Source organism: Pungitius pungitius, chromosome 10, assembly GCF_949316345.1.
Source record: "Pungitius pungitius chromosome 10, fPunPun2.1, whole genome shotgun sequence".
NCBI lineage: Eukaryota > Metazoa > Chordata > Actinopteri > Perciformes > Gasterosteidae > Pungitius > Pungitius pungitius.
In genome coordinates this window covers 12,424,912-12,446,367 of record NC_084909.1, presented here as the reverse complement: position 1 = coordinate 12,446,367, position 21,456 = coordinate 12,424,912, and the positions used below count along the sequence as shown (strand labels likewise).

The 21,456-nt window shown below is 43.3% G+C and overlaps 2 protein-coding genes across 4 annotated transcripts; both read right to left on the bottom strand.

The window, feature by feature from the left end:
- Positions 1-1,255: 1,255 nt before the first annotated feature.
- Positions 1,256-13,973, bottom strand: LOC119229073 (interleukin-10 receptor subunit beta-like). 2 transcript variants are annotated; one of them, XM_037489188.2, is made up of 7 exons: positions 13,597-13,973; positions 13,204-13,327; positions 10,466-10,644; positions 5,691-5,845; positions 3,225-3,375; positions 2,248-2,387; positions 1,256-2,086 (listed from the first exon to the last, which is right to left on the bottom strand). In XM_037489188.2, exons 1-7 carry the CDS (start codon positions 13,652-13,654, stop codon positions 1,904-1,906), a joined length of 990 nt encoding a protein of 329 aa, XP_037345085.1. In that variant the 5' UTR covers positions 13,655-13,973; the 3' UTR covers positions 1,256-1,903. The 2 variants fall into 2 exon arrangements, with proteins under 2 accessions (XP_037345085.1, XP_037345084.1); XM_037489187.2 differs by having other exon boundaries at positions 2,248-2,390; positions 13,597-13,971.
- A 373-nt stretch (positions 13,974-14,346) lies between these two features.
- LOC134132778 (uncharacterized) lies at positions 14,347-19,391 on the bottom strand. 2 transcript variants are annotated; one of them, XM_062564793.1, is made up of 2 exons: positions 19,219-19,391; positions 14,347-17,901 (listed from the first exon to the last, which is right to left on the bottom strand). In XM_062564793.1, the coding sequence occupies exons 1-2, from the start codon at positions 19,316-19,318 to the stop codon at positions 14,990-14,992; spliced, it is 3,012 nt and encodes a 1,003-aa protein (XP_062420777.1). In that variant the 5' UTR covers positions 19,319-19,391; the 3' UTR covers positions 14,347-14,989. The 2 variants fall into 2 exon arrangements, with proteins under 2 accessions (XP_062420777.1, XP_062420776.1); XM_062564792.1 differs by lacking the exon at positions 19,219-19,391 and having other exon boundaries at positions 14,347-15,094; positions 15,268-18,830.
- Between the last annotated feature and the right edge of the window lie 2,065 nt (positions 19,392-21,456).

Genomic DNA, 21,456 nt, shown 5'->3' with positions numbered 1-21,456 from the left:
GATCAGTTTGCCACAGTTCCTGTCTTGCAATTCCTGTGGTGAGTGCAACTGCCACAACTTGCAAAGAAGTCATCTCGACATGCAGCTGTTAACGTCTTAACAATTAACGTCTTAGAGACTCACTGTTTGTCGCTTGTATAAACAAATATAAGGAGGATGACTACTTCTAAGTCAGTGTGTTTATATGTATATATAATCTGTTACACATTTCTTTCACATCATTCAAGTTATTTAGCCACAAGAGCATAAAGTATACCTTTAGTTTGTTGTTGTTTACTATGTTTTTGAGCACTTTTTAATATCACTCTATACTTTTTGTAAACAGTAACAGTACTTAACTTTATTTATTTTGAGAAGTAATTTGTTTGCCTGGCTGTTTTTTCAGACACTAGTCTGCTGGTGTAGTTGCTTTTGTGACACATATAGCACTGCCTGCTTATGTTGCCTAAATGTTGTGAATATAACCCTCATATCAGGGATGGGGAAACTTCAATGATTGAGGGGGCAGCGCACTTCCTAGCAAGATTTATGACAAAAATGGCCCGGGGCCGCCAGTTGCCCATCCCTCCTTTATATGAAGGAATGTATGTCATTTTCTAGTCATCAAATAAAATTTGTAAAATTTACTTTTAAACCTCCAAACAAATCCAATTGTGTGTTTGACTCATTGTTGAAGTATTTCAATGTGATTTATGTGTTCTAGCCTAAACAATTGATATTTATTGGGTAAAATCAGCTATTAAATGATACGTACTATTTCCAAAGTGCAAAGACTTGATCAAAGTTTGTCACACACACGCAAAATGAACAAATACTCTTTGCATTTCTATTCATCGCCACAGATGTTAGCAAAATAACAAGAGACCCTGTAGTCCTGCCTCTTTATTACGACAATGCTATAATACAACACAGATTCATCATCTGCAGGCATAATACACCAACAACATGATTTGTCCGAGCTGATCATGGAGTGTAATTTAATTGTGGGTGAGCATGCGTATCTGCAACATCACTTAATTGACTGTCACAATGCTGGCTAACAGTGGTTACAGAGGTTCTGTGACCTCAGTGCAGAAGGACTTGTCTGAAAGATGTGAATGCAATCGGCTTGTTGACATCTCTTGTTGGTCCAGTATTCTATTATTCCAATTAGGGCTGTAGCTAACGACGATTTTGATAAATCGATTAATCAGTCGATTATTTTTTCGATTAATCAATGAATTAATGGATAACAAAAATAAAAAATCAGCATAGCTTTCTTTTCCAACCCTTTATTCTAAAACAAAACTGCTAATTTACATTTCAAAAATACAGGTAGCTCCTTGAACATCATAATAATTTATGAAAAATACAAATCAGAAAATTGAACAGTATTTGTTTTAACGTCAGAACTATACTACACTCACAGACATACACAATCCGACGTTCCTCACGTCAAAACGGGACAACGTGGTGCTCACGAAACATCTTTGTCTGAGTCATGTGACTCTTAACAACTGCCGGCGCTGCTGGCTTCCTTTCCTTTACGTTGCCTATTTTTCTTTTTTGGCTGGCTGGTCACCAAGGCTAAATGTATTTTTATCAGGAAAACCTTAATTTCTCAACAATGGTAAAAGTAAAACATTGTATGCTTAATCCAAAGTGATGAACCATGAATGGCAGACTGCCATTTTTAAAATTCTTTTGATAATCAAGAATTATATGTGTGGTTCTAGCACCAGGGCAGTGTAAATCATTTCAGTGACAGCAGCTCCAATATACTGCGCTTTGTTCCTTTTGCAATACTGCTATTAACATAGCAGTATTTGTGACATCTCATCACTTCACAGTGCTCTGGGGACCTACATGGACCTGCTACAGAATTGGTTAAAGTAAAGCAAGAACGGATCCTTTACTTGTTTCTCTATGTATCTGTCTCTGTGCTGTCAGGCTGTTTGCTGCAACTTCTCCCTGATGCCTCCAGCGGCTGCCCTTCCTCCACAGTCCTGCCACCTGCGATGAAAATGACCTGGTCGTAGATCTCGTCGGGTTGACGGGAGTTACACATGGCTAGGTACATGGACGAGTTGGGCTTTGCCAGTAGGTACTGAAAAATACAAAAGAAGAAACATCCTGCATGAATATTAGCAGTAGGAATCAATATACGCTAAACAATTATGTTTTGTTGCCACCAGACACAAAAGGTAAATTCCAACACCAACAATCTTGCAAACACAATGCGATGGAGACAGACATTGATACAGACACCTTTTTGAAGTGCGGAGGCAGTAAATCCTTTGGACAGAGAACGTGGGTAATAGGTTTCCGATACACCACTGCGACCACCAGCAGAGCCACTGTCACTGCCACGATGCCGAACGTCACCATGGCTGCCACCCAAGGAGCCTCTTCTTCAGCAGCACATTCAAAGCAAGAGTAGCAAAAGTAATTAGTGTGTTTCCATGTGCTTGTTTTGCCATGGACCATTTTGATTGTGCCAACTGAATGTTTGTCCACTTCCATTCACAATATCTTCAATGCAGCTGTAATGTTTTTATTTGGGCATATGCTACAAGCACCTAGGTGTCAGAAGTCAACTACAATATTAACAGCCAGGAAGAATATTCTACCCTGGTGTGTATAGCAAGACCGAGCCCAACACACAGGTGTCTGTGGCCAGGTGCGAATATCATGTCCCACTTCTGCAGAAATGTCATCCCTTATTGATTAATTGAGAGGTTGTGGACAAAATATTAGAAATATCTCAGCATCATTACTGACTAAAGTTGTACTAAAGTACAATTACTTGACTACAAGTGGAATCTAAGTTGAAGGAGTTTCTTGTGATTTTAATCTGTTTTCACCAGAAACTGACCCGATGGCACAAAATGTGAAGCAACAATCTTCTCTTCGATGGTCCAGTTTAATTATTTAGGTCATATAGAAACATCACAATTAAATTTATACAAAACACTCACTTCAACTTTCATTTGGCTGATGCTTTTGTCCAAAGGGACAAACGTGCATTCAACCAACGTGGGTACAAGTACATTAACTATACCACCTCGCCGCCACAGAAAACAGTCAGGCACATGTCTAATGGCACATTTTAAAAAGTGGATCTATTCTGCCTAATTCTGGCAGTCAAGTAGTAAGTTACCCAGAGAATTTCAATGCACATTTACAAAGTGTGTGTGTGTATATGTTCTTCATTGTAGAGATACACAAGGATAAAGGACACTTACCGGTTGTGGTACTCTCACAAACAGCTGTGTTGGGCTTGCTGGGATTGAGACTCCACTCAATGTTGATTTGGACTTGGACGCAGTACACAGTCCAAGGGTCCAGGTCACTCAGAACGACTCGATTCTGATGTATGTTGCTCATGCTTCTTGCCTGTAGCAAGAGCGGAGAGGTGATCAGTTGTGTGATCCAGTCTGGTCTGCAGAAGCGGCACAACAACCAAAGAAGCTACAAAATGCCACATATCTTAGAGAGCTTTCTTGGACATTTTCTTTTTTTACCACCACCTGTAATGGGCTTGTTATCCATATTAGACTGCTGCCCAAGGCCCAGAGTCGCATTTAAAAAAATAATAATTCTCCATTGCCGTTTTCTTCACAACCTCTCCTGCGTGCCATTTAATTCTATTATCTTAAATGAACTAGCAAGATGTTACAAACATTACGAACTATTAGATTTCTATTTGGAAAATCGGTCTGTGTGGTGGTGCGTGCTTTGGCTCTGCAGGCATCCTCTTTGTTTAAATATTGAAGGGCGTAGCTGCTTTGAGTGCCTACCCGCAAACTCATGAGGGGTGAAAAAGGGTGGGGGTAGATTTTGTTTTTGGTGTGCTAGAAGCATTCCCAACAGGAATGTTGTGTACTCATCATGTGGACCAGCGAGGCGCTAGAGGATCTTCGGGCGTGTTTGGACTGCACAGACTGGGATGTTTTCAGGACTGCTTCTGACAATCTGGATGAGTTCACAGAGGCTGTAACTTCCTACATTGGCTTCAGTGAGGACAGCTGTGTACCATCATGCACCAGGGTGAGTTATAACAACGACAAACCCTGGTTCACAGCGGAACTCAGAAAACTACGTCTGCAGAAGGATCAGGCATTTAGGAGTGGGGATAAAGACTTGTACACAGAGTCGAAATACAGGTTTAGCAAGGCGGTGAGAGACGCTAAACAACTGTACTCTGAGAAACTCCAAAATCAGTTCTCAGCTAACGCTTCGGTTTGGAGAGGCTTCAAACACCTCACAAACTACAAGCCGAAAACCCCCCACTCCATGAATGACCTCTGCCTGGCAGATGAGCTGAATGAGTTCTACTGCAGATTTGAAAGACAATGTTCTGACTCCATTCCCCACAACTCCACCACCTCCCCCGACCAATCAGGTGCTCACACCTTTGGATTACTCTCCCCTCCCCCACCGCCCCTCTCTGTCTTGGAGAGTGACGTCAATCAGCTCTTCAAAAGACAAAACCCCCGGAAAGCAGCCGGTCCGGACTCCGTCTCGCCCCACACCCTGAAGCATTGTGCGGATAGTCCTGTCCCACGACCCCCTCCTGGACCCCCTGCAGTTCGCCTACAGAGCCAACAGGTCTGTAGACGATGCTGTCAACATGGCCCTCCACCGTCAAGACTAAGACCTCTCGCCTCACGAACAGTTTCTTCCCTTCGGCAGTCGGGCTCATCAACAGAGTCACTTTGTTTAGCTGGTGCACTTTATTTTTATCTTATCTCCTCTTACTAACCCATAGCTTTAGCATACTAACTAGGGCTGTCAAAAATAGCGCGTTAACGACGTTAATTAGTTGTTTTGTTTTAACACATTTCACGCATGCGCAGTGTGACAAATTATTCAGGTCAGGAAATCTTCCGGAAATAGCGGGAGGGTTGACATGTCTGGTCCTCGCAGCCCAAGACCATCAGGAGCACAAACTCGTTTTGCAGACCGCAGCAGAGTGGGATAAACTGCAGAGGCTCAAGACCCTTCTAGAGCCATGCAGGGAAATCAGTCTGTAACTTATCAAATAACATTGCTTTGATTATTTTCTGGAATGAATTAAACCAAGTCAAATATCAATAACATGTATTTATTTAAAAAATAATAATGATGATAATAATAATGATAGTTATGTATCTGTGTCCTGTTATTTATCTTTGGTATGCATTTCAGAAAGAAAAAATGGTTAGGATTCAGGTGTAATTGCAAATAGTGATTAATCCTGATTATCCCTAGTACTAACCCATAGCATATATTTTATTATACTTTGATTTTATTTTTATCTTATTGCTGCACTATGTTGTCATTACATGTACTGTCTTCCGTTATGCACCAACCGCCAAGACAATTTCCATGTATGTCCAACATATTATGGCAATAAACGTTTCCTGATTCCTGATGAGGAAATATATCAATTCTCATTCATTTTATGAATGTAAAATGATCAGTGTTACAAATTGTTTATGTGTCCCAAAGCATTATTAATCATTGTTATGGTTGCAAAGATGCAACCATAACTCCATCAATAGATCTAAGACAAGTAGCTCCGACAGCTGCGCCCTTAGCAGTAAGTGGTGAACAATATATTGTGCTGCCCGTCGAAGAGCAAACAATGTCATGTATGTAAAATATTCATACCGTGAGGAAGTTTGAGACTGGTATGCCTGTTGAACGGGTATACCGCTCAGCCCTACCTGCTCTCTCTGGCCATCCTTCCAGTAGGTGATGTTGTATGTGGCAGAGTGGTAAACCTTCCTGAGTGCAGAGATTGTGAACACAGGATCGGTAATGCTGACTTCAATAGCAGCCCCGTTGGAGAAGAGAGAGACGTTGGGAGAACTGATTATGGCTGAGGGGAAAAAAGATAGTAAAGTTAACAAAGCTTCAGGCAAAAGCAAATATTGGTGGGTTTGAAATAAACGTGCAACATGTCCTCAATTAGACAATGATACAGTGATAGCAAAGTTATAATTATGTAATTTCTTGTCATAAATGTGTTTTAAGCTGTACTACTTTCAATTCACACCAACAGTGTGAGACCTGCCACCTCTCCACTTCCTCCTTTAAACTCCAAGTACACACACAGACCAAAGTAACTCATAGCATAACTAGCTCCGCCAAAGGGCCTATGTACCCCTGCTCCATAGTGTCACGGTTTGGGTTCATGTCGTTTTATTTTGTAGTTTCATGTCTCTTATGTCCCTGGGGTAACTTCACTCCCTGCCTTGTCCTGTCTTCCACTGTGATTGTCTGCCGTGTCTGATTGTTACCACCTGTGTTCAATTACCTGCACCTCCCTTGTGTATTTAAGCCCTGTGAGTCGCGTCATTGCCTGTTGCATGTACCAGTGTTGCGTCATGTCCCCATGCCTTGTCAAGCCGTTATTTCATAGTTTGTTGTGGTTGTGCCAGGTCCTTGCCTCGTCGTTTTTCCCCTCCCCCTTCTCCTCTTGGTTTTGCAATTTTGAGTTTTTTGGATTGAGTTATTTTAGATTTTTCGACTATTAATGTCTTTTTATTTCCCTGAACTCCACATCTGAGTCCTCACTCCTTGCCCTCGTACCCGCACGGCGTGACACGTAGACGCTTGTGCTATGGTATCTGATCTCCTTCATTTGGTTTTGGAGCGAGTCAACTTAGATGTTCCTCTCAGGTTACCTGGAGACATTTCCAAATCGTTTGTGGCAGCGGGGCATGTTTGGGCTCCCTATGGAGGGGGGTTGGGAGGAGTAGTTCAGGGCACAGTGTGGAGAGAGGCTTAACCAGCCTCAATTAACACAAATCTTTAATGATGCCTTCCCCTTTTATTATGAGCAGTATAGTATAGTATCCAGGGCATCAGGAGAGGGAGAAGAGAGCTCCAGCAGAGAGTCAGACAGCAGGTGTGCCAGGAGGCACGACAGCACACAGCGGAAGCAGCAATTATTGCTTCATTGTGCTACAAACCCAGAAATGCCAGCACAGCCGATCATTTCGCTGAGGCAAATGCTGGCCGAGGTCGCCATGCAGCGGGATTAGGCGTAGACAAACTGGCAGTTCTTAGGCGTGCTCCATGCCAGACAGAAACATCTTGGCGACTGTGGCTGAGTGGGTGACACGGTCATCCTACGTTCAGAAAATTGGCAGTTTGATCCCGTGCCCCTAACCCATGTGTCCCTTGGCAAGTTAGTTCACCCCAACATTGCTCCTGCAGGTGTGACTACTGTGTGGGAATGCTAGTTTCTCGCCTCATCCGACCCAAGCTAATGCCCCTAACTAGCCAACCGACAGCGGATTCCTCTAATGGTGCGTTTCTACCAAGCGGTACGGTACGGGTCGGTACCCTTTTATTTGTGTCTCCACTGCCAAAAGTTGAGTACCAAAAATCCGAACCGTACCACTTTTTGGGTACCCTTCCGTTGGGGTACTCAGCACAGTTGTTTGGTACTAAAGGGTGGAGCTAGACTCACTGCAGAACGTTGATTGGTTGAAAGAGTGTCGTCATTTGCGCGTGCCGCAAGGGGTGCAGAATTTACTTTAACAGCCACATATCGAGAAAAACAGGATCGGCTGTATGTCCTCCATTGTTGTTTGCAGTTAGCTTTCAGTTTTCGCGCGATCGAATGACGTCAATCTACTTTCCATCCAATACCACGCCTATCAAGTGACGTTACCACTACTTACTGGAATACACCACGCCTATCAAGTAAGGGTATTTTTGGCGGTTGAAACGCTCGCCAAATCATCGTTAACAGACCCGTACCACTCGATGGAAACGCGCCATAACACTCAAACCACCCGCTGGGCACCACCGGAGAACAAAGGAAGGAGGTGTGGAAACAGAACTCTCACTGGCAATGGCGATTCTGGGGATCTGATAGGTAGTTGGTCAAGTTTGTCAACACAAGAAACAAGAGAAATGCTGTCAATCAATGATGACAGCTGAACAACTGATTTAGGGCCAGTTTTACATTTTTAACTAACACAGTAATGCTCGTATTGAGGCTGTGAGAGCTGATTTCTGTTCAGCGGATGTTTGGCCATGCAGGTCAGGTGACCCATGAGATGAGCGCGCTGCGTCCGTGAAACAGGAGGACGGTCAAAGTTTACAACAGCGACAACAACAACAACGATAAAATCGCCGGAATCTGTCGATTGAGAGGTTTGGTAATTTAATGTTTAGTTATATCGTTGTTCCCTCTGAATGTGTAGGAAAACTTTAGCACTAAGTAGCAGCTAAAAGTCAAACTACACTGCACTAGCTGGCTAGCTTAGCAGCCGGCAAACCAAGTTAAGCGTTTTATTTTTAATTATTGGGATACCGCCATGAAATATGAAACACTGTTTTCTGGACTGAAGACTGAGGGTATTTGTTTGCAGATGTGTGTTCAATAGAGCTAACAGTGTCTGAAATATAGTGTGACAGTCTAGATTTAAGTAGCTATAACACAAGAACAAGCTGTAACTTATTTATTTGCTCTGTGATTTAAGGGCTGTTTAAAGACTTTTTGCTCATGGAGATAAAGGACTTTTTGTTTGTATCAATTAGCTCATCTTCACAGTTCACATATTTTTAGACGTTTAAATAGGCAGAGGCAGAGCAAATTGCATTCAAATTCCTGACTTGGTGGGTCTGTCATAACCTCTACATTGGGTCAGCGCAAATGTAACGATGGTGACAAGGATTCCTTTAGGAGGACAATCTTCTACCCCATTGTGGACATCATACTTAGAGAGTTAGACAGGCGCTTCTCCAAAGACAATTGTGAAATAATGAGAGGAATACAAGCTTTGGACCCCAAAAGCAGATAGAAAAGCAGTCTTTCGCCTGGGAGAAATTTATGAAAGGGACTCTGAAGATCTCAGTCATGAACTCCACCAGACGAGGAGGCTTTTGCAAAGTAAACAGCAAAGTGGAATGCCGAACTTGTCTGGTATTGTTGAACTTGCAGTGTTCCTTGAACCTCATAAGGATGTTTTTCACAAGCTTTTTCGTCTGTGCAAGATAGCCATAGCCCTCCCGGTAAGCAGTGCCGCATGTGAGCGCAGCTTCTCAGCTCTTAAATTCATCAAGACATTTGCGCACAACAATGACAGATGACAGACTGAGCAACCTGGGTGTTCTCAGCATTCAGGCTAGAAGAGCAAAGTCACTTGACATGGACAAATTTATTAAACTTTTTGCTACCAATCACCAAAACAGGCGAATTCATCTGATTAGATGGATGAACCCAGAATTTGTCTAATAGGTCCTGTTTTTGTGTTGTTAAGGTTTGCTTGGTTTATGTTACTACTGTTTATGTACAATTTTCACAAGTTACATTATGAAGAAGCACCTTAACCCTTTAGTTATATTTGGTCTGGTGGCATTGCATTGGACTTTAAGTCTTGTCTTGTGGTCTTGGCCCTATGTGAAAGCATTTTGTAGCAGCAGAATGAGCAAAAGCAAGAACTAGCTACCTCTATTGCACTTTGTTACTATTATTAGAATCGTCTATTGTTCATGAGAGTTTAAAGGTTTACATAACATTACTTCATAGTATATACTTTGTTTGGAGTTAAGATTTGTTTGTTACAATTGTTTATGTATATGTAACGGATTGTATATAGGTTCTGTTAAATTGCTGCTTAAATGGGGACAGCGCCGTCTACCATGGCCACCCCACACTAGCTTTGCGTCTCATCTTGGCCACCCCAGTAAAAATGTTCTGGATACGCCACTGCTCACTGGACAAGGGTTGGGTCCTGTGACCAAGCCCCGAGTTTCATACTGAAATAGTGCGATTAACAATATCTTTGCCGGAACATTCCGTTGCAATAGATCGAGACTCTGCAACGGTGCGGATTTTCTTTTAGTAAAGTCTTAGTTTTAGTAATCATTTTCCCTGGAGACTCCTCATTTATTTTTTTCCTGTTTTCTTTGCTTTTATTTAGTTTTTTGGGGCTTCAGAAGGTGATAAAAGATAAATGTCTAAAACTGGATTGCATACCTAATGCAACAGTTTTGAAAAGTTACCATTCTTCTGATTCTAGGCAGTAAAAGGATTACTTGGAGGATCTGTCATCAATTTTTTTTGTAAATGCTGGAAAAGCATCACTCTGCTATGAAAGCCCATTTCCGCCACAAAAATAATGCGCTCGAAAAAATGACTTAAGATATGCACATTCTCCTTCGTTGTTTGGTAGATTGACTTTCCAAACCCTATTGCCGACTTTTTGTCAAAAGCGACCAGCGACGAATCCAGCGATCTGGTTTAATTTTGTGGTGTCTGACGTGAAAGCACGTGTTGTTTTGCGGTTATTGTCCTCAGCGAGTCTCACAAAAACCTTGAGGCTTGCAGCAGTCCAGCTGCAGTCATGAGCACAGAGGAGTCATTATTTCAACTTTTTAAGTAATTATTTTGACTTTCTAACCCTTCTTTTTTTTGTGGTGGATATGGGCTTCCATACAGTTTCATAGTAACAAGACATAAAACAGAGAGTTTACTCACAATCTTGGTCCAAGGTAATCTGGTTACTTTCCATCCAGGCAGAGCTCTGTGTTCCCAACTGCGCCCGCACTCTGCCAGTATACTTTCCATACTCAGATATGGAGCTGGAGAGGCGGGTCAAGTCACATTCAAGGCTGGAGATGTTCACACAGCCCACACTGTACCCTGGGCTGTAGCCTCTGTGGACAGAATACAATGCTGGTATTATGGACTATTCTCTGTGTGTGTGTGTGTGTGTGTGTGTGTGTGTGTGCGCTTTGCTGCATGGATGAAGGTGAGCGAGGTGGTGGCGAGCGGTGTGGTGGGGCGTGTGAGGAGTTGGGTCAGGGGGTGAGTTAGGGGTTTGGTGAGTTCCAGCTGGTCTGTCAGGGGGGTTAGGAGGTGAGTGTAAGAGTGGAGGGAGGGTTGTTAATTAAAATACTTTAATGTGGTTTAGGGTTGTTCATGTCAAGTTGGGTTTAAGTTAGGGGGCAGTTGGATTTGTTTATTGAGCGCCGTGTCGCTGTCGGAAGGGTCTGGCTTAACCAATCAGGAAGTTTTTAGATTAAAGGCAAAAAGAGTGATTAATGATGGACAAAAACTAATTACTCACCTAATTACTAAATTAATTAATTAATTAGTAATTACTACTAAATTACTTAATGTTTCTTTTACTTATCATGAATACCTTTTACAGTAGGTAGCTTAAATGTGAATGGAGCGAGAGATGCCAGGAAAAGAGCACCCATTTATAAAACAGCGCTAGATCTATGAAGGACCTGGAGAGTGATATAGTGAAACTTGGAAAGTCTTAGTCCCAGTGGAGCGAGGACATATTAAAGTCCTCAAGATGAAAAAATTGCTCTGCCTGACCTGTTCAAGGTGCACTGGTCAGACCCCGATTACAGACCATCACAGAGCTGGACACTCCCTCTGGCTTCTTTTTCGGCCTAAAGAAGAGGGGGCAGGGGAGGGTGATCCACTTACTGTTGGGGGACGCAAGGAAGCCAGTTGGGGAACCATGCCAGATTAGAAGGCGAAGTTTTTTCTCCTCCCTGTCTGCCAACAAGTACAGGGAGGAGAGACCACTGATGGAGGCGTTCTTTAGCGAAGTCTCTGAAGAGATCAATGAGCAGCTCAACAGGCCCATAAGCATGCAGGAGCTGAAGACCGCTTTGCAAAGTTTGCAGGGAATATCTCTGTAATAGCTCTGGTGCCAAAAAAGGGGAAACTGCAGGACATTGGAAACTGGCGCCATGGGTCCCTGCTGTGTGTGTATTACAAGCTCCTGTCCAAAGTCAGAAGATAAAGGCAGTCAGTTCTTCCTCTTTTAACATTGGTTTTTTAGTCTTTTTAACCATGTTTTTCCAGAAAGCGTATTATTCATGGGAGCTGCCTACAAGAAAACGGAAAAAGAAAAATTGCAGCTCCTTAACTTTCTTTGTGGGGAAGCCAAAATGGCAATTTATTTAAGCAGGAAGTGGAGATCAGGGAGGGACAAGATTAGGGCCACACTCTGGCTAGAGTTTAGGTTTTATAAAAACATCAGAGATTTGAATGCTTTTAAACAGCGCAGTATATTAGGGCCGGGACTTTAGCGCGTTAATTACGATTAATTACAATGTGAATTAAGATTAATTAATTACACAAAAAATAACACATTAAACCTTTTTTAAGCATTTTTACACTTATTTTTTGCACTGCGGAACGTTTCTCACTGGATGAGTTTTGGAGGACCGATTATACTGGAGCACCAACTAGCGTTCATGACTTCAGACAACAACAAACCACAGTGAACATGAACGAAAAAGCTGACGAGACCGTGTTGGTTGGCCCCGTGAATGGGAAATCTTGTTATAAAAAACAAACGGATGGAAGCGTCGATAGGAGCATGGTTGTGTGCAAGCTATGCAACAAGGAATTTGCATATCACCGCAGCACATCGAGCCTCAAGTACCACCTCAACGCAAAACAATTAGCAGCTAGCGTGGACGTTAGCCCGACTCCGAGTACAAGGGCCCACACCCAACCCACACTCCACCAGATGACTGGTTTAAGGACCAGGGTAACTAAGTCCATGTCTGAAAATATATTATTTATTTTATAATCGAGTCCCGATTAAAAAGATATATATACACGTGTGTGTAAATTAAAAAAAAACTCACTCTTGAAGGGTTTTTCAAATGTATATATTTCATATATATATATATATATATATATATATATATATATATATATATATATATATATATATATATATATAAGTAAGTTAACCTGCTTACTTATTACAATCACACTGTGACTCCCCTCTGCTGCTGTCAGTTATCATTTCAGCTCAAATGGAATGCAACCCTCCTAAGCATCACTACCCCTCGGGATGAAGGTCCAATTGCCAAAAACTATTCAATTCTCATGCATTTGTAATAGATTATTGACATATTTGAATGATGTTTGAACTTGCCTGTAGGTACGATGTGTTAGTCAGATCATTCCGATACTTGATATTGCTTATAGTTGTGTAAATGCATACTGTATGTACACAGCTAACAGCTTTAACGCGTAAGGCCAATTGGGTTTCTGGCTGTACAAAAAATACACAATTTTAATATGAAAACCTCTTTCCTTAAGACCTAAAAAATATTAAAGGAAATTATAATGTTTGGTCATTTTCTGGACAAATTGATCCATCTTAAAATTGGTAATGAAAACGCTCCAGCTTTGACAGAGATTGTGTTGCTGCTGAGATAGTGTTGACTCACTTGTACTCCGTTGTGTAGACGAGGCCGCTGGCTGCACCTTTAGGTGAATCCCATACCAGCAACAGATTCATGTCGTAGGAGGTCAAGCGGACATTTGTGGGTGGACTCAGGACTCCTGATACAACTATATAGTCCAAATCCAAAAAGAATGGGATACAAAGTTGATATAATCACTAAACTCCACTCGATACTAACAACGAATGCTGTGTCTAGGATTATCATTGTCATGGAGTTAACACGTCAGTGTTGTTGCAGTGGAAAGATTACTTTTATAAAACATGAGTCCTAAACTGCTTCTAGGCAAACAGCCACTATCGCCTCCGTCTACAGGCAATCCCACGCTTCTCTTAGGTCAATGGTTCACCGTAAGCTGAAAAGTGGATTTTATATTACCTGTCGGTCTGATTACGGTGGAAATTGTCAGGATAAAGGTACGAACAGCAGCTGACATGTCAGTTGACGAAGTGGTGCCGATAAGCACCGTGTTCCAATATAATGAACGTATAAACGTTTCCTGGTTTGCGTTTACTGGAGCGAGCAGGGGAACTCCGCGAAACGAAACTCCGTCCTTCTCAGAAACTGCAACTTTAAAGGAATCCGACGGCCGATGCCCGGTGCGAATGATACATTAAACAACACTACCCTGCTGAACATGACCACATTACATGATTTGTCAAAATAAAAAACAACCGACTTTTATTTTCGTAAATCCAAAAAGAAATCCCTTTTTATCTTCCTATTAAACAAAATACGAAGCTCAGCAGCTAAACCGGAAGTACGTACATTTTCACGCTAAAGGTCAACTCGACGGAAAGTTGTTATGCTACAATTTCCTCGGTGATGCAAGGATATACATGGGCAACATTAAAATAAACGTTAATTAATTATATGAAATAAATTACCTGGGCCAGTGGGAGTATATTAACAAAAACACGACTATTCCTTTTCATTCATCCGTGCACACAGCAATACTCATTGGTCACTGCACTGTTGGATGCAATATAGTTAAGTAATGAGGTACGAGAGGCTGTACTTTATCGTCAATAATATTATTAAAATTGTTGATAAATTATTCTGAATAATTCTGATCAAACATGGCACAAAGATTAGGCTGCACTGCCATCCTGAGGTTGAAAGGTTGATGTGTAGCCTACTAATTTAGCAATCAGGAAATCAGGAATTATGTCCAGTCGCTAGGGGGAGACGGACGCATACATAAACCCAGACTTTTGTTGGGTGAAAAAAAAAGAATATTTATTCTTGGAGTCAAGAAACAAACACAAGGGCGCATGAACTGAGGGAAAGGGCCTGGGGTGCCGTGTAAATCAAAAACCAAATAGAACAAAAGGAGGCCTTCAGAAGGAAGACTATGGCAAAACCAACAAGTAACAAAGATCCTTACTTACGTTAACCAAAACATAAAAATACATCTCCAACGGCGCCCCTACTCCTAATGTGGCTGACACAAGTCTGTGAGGTGCAGAGTGTCAGTGGTGCCTTGCCCTGGCCCTCTTCCTCGCTCTCACAGTCATTCTCTGGGTTTGGTAGCCGCCCCCAGCTGCAATTCGTTTGGCCTTTTAAGCCTGGCGCGCACTCCAATGCCCTCTTCTGGTTGGCTGGGAGTCTTCCAGGCGGATCCGCTTCGGTCTTCCCTCTGCGTCGTGGGAGGTTGCAGCCAGACTCCCTGTTCACCTGAGGTTTCCGTCGGCAGCCGTAACACCCCCTCCCATAAACACAACCTCCCAGTTATTTAACATCTCACACAAATATAACAAATACCTCTATCTTACTGTAACCGGGACAACGCATCAGCCACTATGTTATCAGACCCTTTCTTGTGGCAGATCTCCAAGTGGTAGTCCTGCACAATCAGTGCCCATCGCATCAAGCGCTGATTATGGTTGTACATGCGGGAGAGAAAAACCAGAGGGTTATGATCAGTATAAACAACAATTGGCAGGGAGCTGGATCCAACATACACCTCGAAGTGCTGTAAGGCCAACAGCAAAGCAAGTGTCTCCTTCTCAATGGTGGAGTAGTTAAGTTGAGGCTTAGTAAACTTACTGGAAAAATAGCATATTGGATGATCTATTCCCTCCGCATCTTCCTGTAGGAGGACCGCTCCGGCCCCCACGCCGCTGGCGTCCACCTCAAGCTTGAACGGCTTGGCAAAATCGGGAGCTGTTAGCACGGGGGCGTGACAGAGGAGTGCCTTGAGGCTGCAAAATGCGATCTGACAGTCTGTAGACCACACAAACTCTACTTTAGGGCTCAATAGCCGAGTTAATGGCTGGGCAATAGTCGAAAAGTTACGGCAGAAAACTCTGTAGTATCCTGCCATTCCAAGGAACGACCGTAGCGCTTTACGCGTAGAGGGGGCGGGACAACCTGAAATGGCACTTATTTTTGCTTCTACAGGGCGCACCTGTCCCTGCCCTACCTGTCTTCCTAAATAGGTGACGGTCGCTTTACCGAACTCACACTTTGACAAATTCAATGTGAGGTTGGCTTGGGCGAGTCTGCGGAAGACCTGCTCCAAGATGCGCAGGTGCTCCTCCCACGTCTCTGTGTACACAATTACGTCATCCAAATATGCGTTACAATTAGTTACCCCAGCTAACACAGTATTAACTAAACGCTGGAATGTGGCGGGTGCGTTGCACATGCCAAACGCCATTACCTTGTACTGCGCAAAATGGTCAGGAGTAACAAACGCCAAAACCACAGCTGCACGGTCGGTCAAGGGTACCTGCCAGTAACCTTTTAACAGGTCAAGTTTGCTTACAAACTTGGCATTCCCCAGATTATCGATACAATCTTCCATTCTCGGTAATGGGTACGAGTCGCGCACTGTAACAGAGTTCACTTTACGGAAATCGGTAATGAACCGCGGCGAGCCGTCGGGCTTAGCCTCCACAATACAGGGTGAACTCCACGAACTAGAACTGGGTTCAGCAAACCCATTTTCAAGAAGATATTGCACTTCCCCTTTCATCAGTTCTCGCTTAGTTTGATTGGCACGATACGGGTGTTGTTTTATCGGACGCGGGTCGGTCAGCTCAATATCATGTTTTACTAAAGTTGTTGTGGTCGGTACATCACTAAACACGCCGGTAGCCCTACATTTTTCGACAAGGTCGATTACACCCTGTCTATGCTCAACAGGTAAATGTAGTAGCCGGGAAGGTAACTGCGCTATGGCTTCCGAATTAGGGAGTCTAGTGCCCAACTGGACTGGATGACGCGGCCGCAAATCATCACAGGCGTGAGGAAGCGCAGCATCGGTTACGATCAAAGCGGCGCTCCGAGGAGGCAAAACAGTGAGGGGCGGCTTTGGATTGTCCACAGAGCCACTTTTATCACTCTCTCTACGTTGGTATAACTTTAGCATGTTGATATGACAGACGCGTGTTTTTCTCCTTCGCTCAGGAGTATTGAGAATGTAGTCCGTGTCACTGATGCGTTCACGGACTGCATACGGACCGGTAAATTTGGAGGAGAGCGCCGAGACAGGTGTAGGCTGTAACGCCAATACTAAATCACCAGGTTGAAAACGGCGAGTTACAGCTGAACGGTCATAGTGACGCTTCATCACTTCTTGTGAACTGGAAAGTGCCTGTTTAGCGAGTGTATTAGCAACATGTAGTCGCTCACGGAAGTGGCGGACATAATCCAATACGTTTTTGGCCGGTGACGACTTTATGAACTGGTCATGTAATGTTTTTAGAGGACCACGAGGCGTATGCCCAAATACGAGCTGCGCGGGACTGAACCCCAGGGACTCCTGAACGGCTTCACGCGCTGCAAACAAAACAAACGGAACCCCATCATCCCAATTAGGTCCGTTTTCCAAACAATACTTACGGAGCATGGACTTGAGCGTCTGATGCCATCGCTCTAGAGCCCCCTGTGACTCGGGATGATAAGCAGAAGAAACAGCATGTTTAACATTTAGTGTGGCAAGCACCTGTTTAAAAATGTTGGACTGAAAATTCGTACCTTGGTCTGATTGAATTACCCGGGGTAGGCCGAAGGTAGAAAAGAATTTTGTGAGGGATTTCACTACCATTTTGGCCGTAATGTTACAAAGTGGGATCGCCTCAGGAAAACGGGTTGCCGCGCACATAATGGTAAGCAAGTATTGGTTTCCACTTTTCGTGCGAGGTAAGGGGCCCACGCAGTCTATTAGCATAGGAATAGGAATAGGATGCAGAGGCGCGGGAGAGATTGTTTGGTTTGGCTTACCTGCTACTTGACATGTGTGGCAACTACGGCAGAACTTTGCGACATCCGCCTTCAACCCTGGCCAAAAGAAGTGTTTTAGAACAAGCTGGTACGTTTTTGTGACACCTAAGTGGCCTGACCATTTACTTTCATGTGCGACTGACAGCACATGTTGTCTATAGACCGTAGGCATCACAATCTGGTACACGACATTCCAATCTGCATCAGTATCTGGGAGAGGGGTCCATCTGCGCACTAGGACATCTTTATCTTGTATAAAGGCTACTTTCTCCCCACTTGCTTTACCGTTGTCACTCACCACCCTTCGGAAACAACGCTGTAGTGTTGGATCCTCTCTCTGTGCGCTCGCCAGGCGCCCGCGCGTAACTGGAAGCACATTCGGGCTGGATGGATCGCTGGTTTCACCGTCAGGCACAGATTGCGCAGCGATCGGCTCCTCCGCTTCCTCAAGCTCTGTCCCTCCAGAAAACATGGGCATAAGTATACTGTCAGTTAGTGAGACTTCTGAACTATCATCCCCCTGCTGACGCAACCGTGCACGCGCACGCGTGAGTACACACGCCGGGAACACCGGAGAAGTTGCCAAAGCCCCGGTGCCGGACGGAGGTGAATCCAGCACCTCTAACGTAGGAGTTACCTTACCTCCAGCAATGTCGTTCCCCACTAAAAGTATGACACCTTGAATTGGCAGAGCGGCACACACAGCGACAGGAAAGAACCCCGTAACTAAATCAGATTCAATGTGAACGTTGTGTACGGGACGGGGAATGTATCCCATTTCAATGCCGCGGAGCACCGCACCAAACCCACACGCTGATTGCTCGGAAAAAGGTAACGCCGACGCCAAAATAAGCGACTGGGAACATGCGGTGTCCCTTAGCACCTGGACAGAGCGCTGATCTTCAGTCATGCCGGTGAGGGAGATGCGTGCGTGAAAGACAAATGGCTTGAAACAGGCATCCACTTCTTGGCATTTCTCCCTTTCAGTCTTTGTCTGTTTAGCTTTAATCAAACCAATGCCCTTTGGCTGGACAAACCGCGAAGATTGTTCTTTCCGTTTCAAAGCCGGACAGGCAGCAATTACATGACCTCCCAGATGACAGTAGAAACATTTTCTTTCCTCTTTTTCTGCACTTGGTGTTTGGCGGACAGAGGGAGGCGAACCAGGGACACGACGTGGTCTTTCAGAGACAGGGGAAAAGGTAGTTTTGTGAATCAACACATACTCATCCGCTAAAGTTGCTGCAGCAGTTAAAGTTGTTACTTTCTGCTCATTTAAATAGACAACAATGCGATCGGGCAAGCACTTTTTAAAGTCCTCCACTAGGAGTAGTCCTCTCAGCGAATGGAAGTCATCTGCCGAGCAGGCAGCTGCCCACTTATCAAATAGCACACCCTTCTCTCGGGCAAACTCTGTATAAGTCTGATTCGGTGACTTTCTATGACTCCTAAACTTCTGCCGATATGCCTCAGGGACTAGTTCGTAAATGCGCAGAATAGCAGACTTCACAGACTCATAACTTAAACTCTCTTCTAAAGAGAGTGCAGCCATGGCTTCCTGGGCCTTGCCATGGAGTTTACACTGCAGTAACAGAGCCCAAACCTCAGTCGGCCACTGCAGAGCAACTGCAATGCGTTTAAATACACTAAAGTACGAGTCCACCTCAGATTCCCGGAACAAGGGCACTAGAGCAATATTCTTGCTAACGTCAAAAGCCGTGGACATTGCACTGGCAGAATTTTGGGTGGAGGAGATGGTCGGTGACATACCTGGAGCAGTAGCAGGTAGACCTCCCGCGCCTTGCGACCTGTCAAGCTCCAGCTTCCGTAACTTCACAGCCATATCAGCTTCTACCTCCAACTTCCTCATTTCCAGTTGATGTTACATGTGCTGTTTCCGTTCACGTTCCTGAGCCTCCAGCTGGAGACGGGCCAGGCGAACCTTTACACGGGCCTCATCTCTTGAACGAGCACTGCTTTCTGGGGATGGGTCATAACGTGGCAGCGTGACGGGTGTTTTTAACCCTCCACCTACCTCGCCTTCCATACTGGAAACTGCGGGTGGCTTAAGGGCCCCCACCCCCTCTGCCTCGGTTGAGACAGCCACAGGAAGCGTTTTTATTTCAGCTTCCATAGGTATTTCAATCACCCCACTCTCCACCAGGTTAGCAATGACTAACAATTTCAGATCTCTCTTTAGCATAGCTTTAGTTACCGGAATCTGAAGGTGACTCGCTACAATAAGCAATTCATCTTTTCTACAAAGATTAATTGTTGAAAGAGTTGGATTGGCTAGGAATGCCTCCAAGTCAAAACGCTCCGAAGCCATAACAACACGTCACCTAGGCGGCTAGACCAGGTTACCAGCTGATGTTTACTTACCCCCCTCGAATAAATATCTTTTTCTTTTTTTTTTCTTTTTCTCAGGAACACTTTAAAGAGATCCCGGACGAGCCCCCATTTATGTTACGTCCAGTCGCTAGGGGGAGACGGACGCATACATAAACCCAGACTTTTGTTGGGTGAAAAAAAAGAATATTTATTCTTGGAGTCAAGAAACAAACACAAGGGCGCATGAACTGAGGACATGAAGATTCTGTTGATGAGAAAGAAACTGTTACACTTAAAAAATGACTCGTTGGCGTTACTTTAAAAAATCATAGAAAAGGATTTACACACTTCTCTCTATGTAAAACAATTATGTTACTCTAACACTATGTTAGTGAGTTGATTAATATAGTTTTGTAATCAGTTTCAACTAGATTTAGTTAATTTAGTTGAACTTAATTTAATTGAGTTCAAATGAAACATTTAACCTATTAATTCACATTAACTCAATGCAATTAAGTTGGCCGAACATAACTTCTTAGTGCTCACAGAAAGCCAGTCAAATGGAAATCCTTTCCAAGTCCAAGAATAAATATTAAGTGCAATGACACAAATAAAGAAACCTTGCGTGGTTGAGGCAAGTTTATTTACATGTCATTTAAGTTGATGCATTTGCATTGCATTACGTAACATGTTTTAACCCATAGTGTTAAAACATGGACAGCTGATCGTAGTATTGAATATTTCCTTTGCATGAGATGGATGCAGAGATTTCGCTTTACACTCTAAACAATGTGACCAATGGTTACTCAAATAAATTGTAGCAACAAAGTGACAAATAATATGATTGAGTAAAATTTATTGAAAAGATTAATCAAATCTACAAGAGATATTAAGTAAATCCAAATCAATTTAACAAGAAAAATTAATTCATGTTTACTTATCACAAGTAATTTTTAATGACTGAATATTTGGGTGAAATTGACTTATATTTACTAAATATTCATTTGAAATAGATTTATACATTTTTTTTAATTGAATTTGATTTACTGAATAAAATAAGTCTGGACTCTCCGACGTGTTCCTGTAGGTTTTCATCTCTTGTATTGCAAGGTCCTGTGAAACAGCGTCTTAAACAGCATCTTGAAATAGCAAGAAGACTGAATATTACGCACTTGTAGGAGCCAGTTTTAATTGACATTGGGTGGAAGATACCAAATTGGGCCAGCAGGTGTCACCATGGTGCACTTGCTTTATTTATTTATTTATTATTTCAGCCAGGTGGCAGGTGTTGCGAGACGGAGGAGCACACAGTTTTCGACCGCTCCGGTCTCTGTCACGATTACGTGGTTGTAAGTGACAGCTAAATGGACTCCACATTGTGATAAATAAACCAAATATTCAAACAAAGAATCAACGGCGTAAGCGGGTTTATTTTACAGAACGAAACATGTGGTAGTGCAGTGGCCAGTGCGTCAAACCCTACTTTTAGCCTGTCTACGCAGCCCCTCAGTGGCTTTAAGTTAGGCTTAGCCGCTACAGCACTGTACAACCAAAAGATTTGGTCCTAATTGGACATCCAACAAATTACTTCTACATTCACAAATTTCTTATTTTACATTCACTAACAGGCAGGTCATATGTCAAATAATTTCTATACGATAGTATAAGCTGAGAATC

What these genes read in the sequence shown, in the direction of transcription:
- LOC119229073 (XM_037489187.2), bottom strand. Translation starts at nt 13,654, where the DNA reads ATGTCAGCTGCTGTTCGTACCTTTATCCTGACAATTTCCACCGTAATC. An exon ending in CACCGTAATCAGACCGACAG is followed by an intron (nt 13,328 to 13,596) that starts GTAATATAAAAT and finishes TGGACTATATAG; the next exon opens with TTGTATCAGGAGTCCTGAGT. An exon ending in AGGATGGCCAGAGAGAGCAG is followed by an intron (nt 3,376 to 5,690) that starts GTAGGGCTGAGC and finishes CTCTTGCTACAG; the next exon opens with GCAAGAAGCATGAGCAACAT.
- LOC134132778 (XM_062564792.1), bottom strand. Translation starts at nt 18,358, where the DNA reads ATGACTGAAGATCAGCGCTCTGTCCAGGTGCTAAGGGACACCGCATGT. An exon ending in TCCAATATGCTATTTTTCCA is followed by an intron (nt 15,095 to 15,267) that starts GTAAGTTTACTA and finishes AACCATAATCAG; the next exon opens with CGCTTGATGCGATGGGCACT.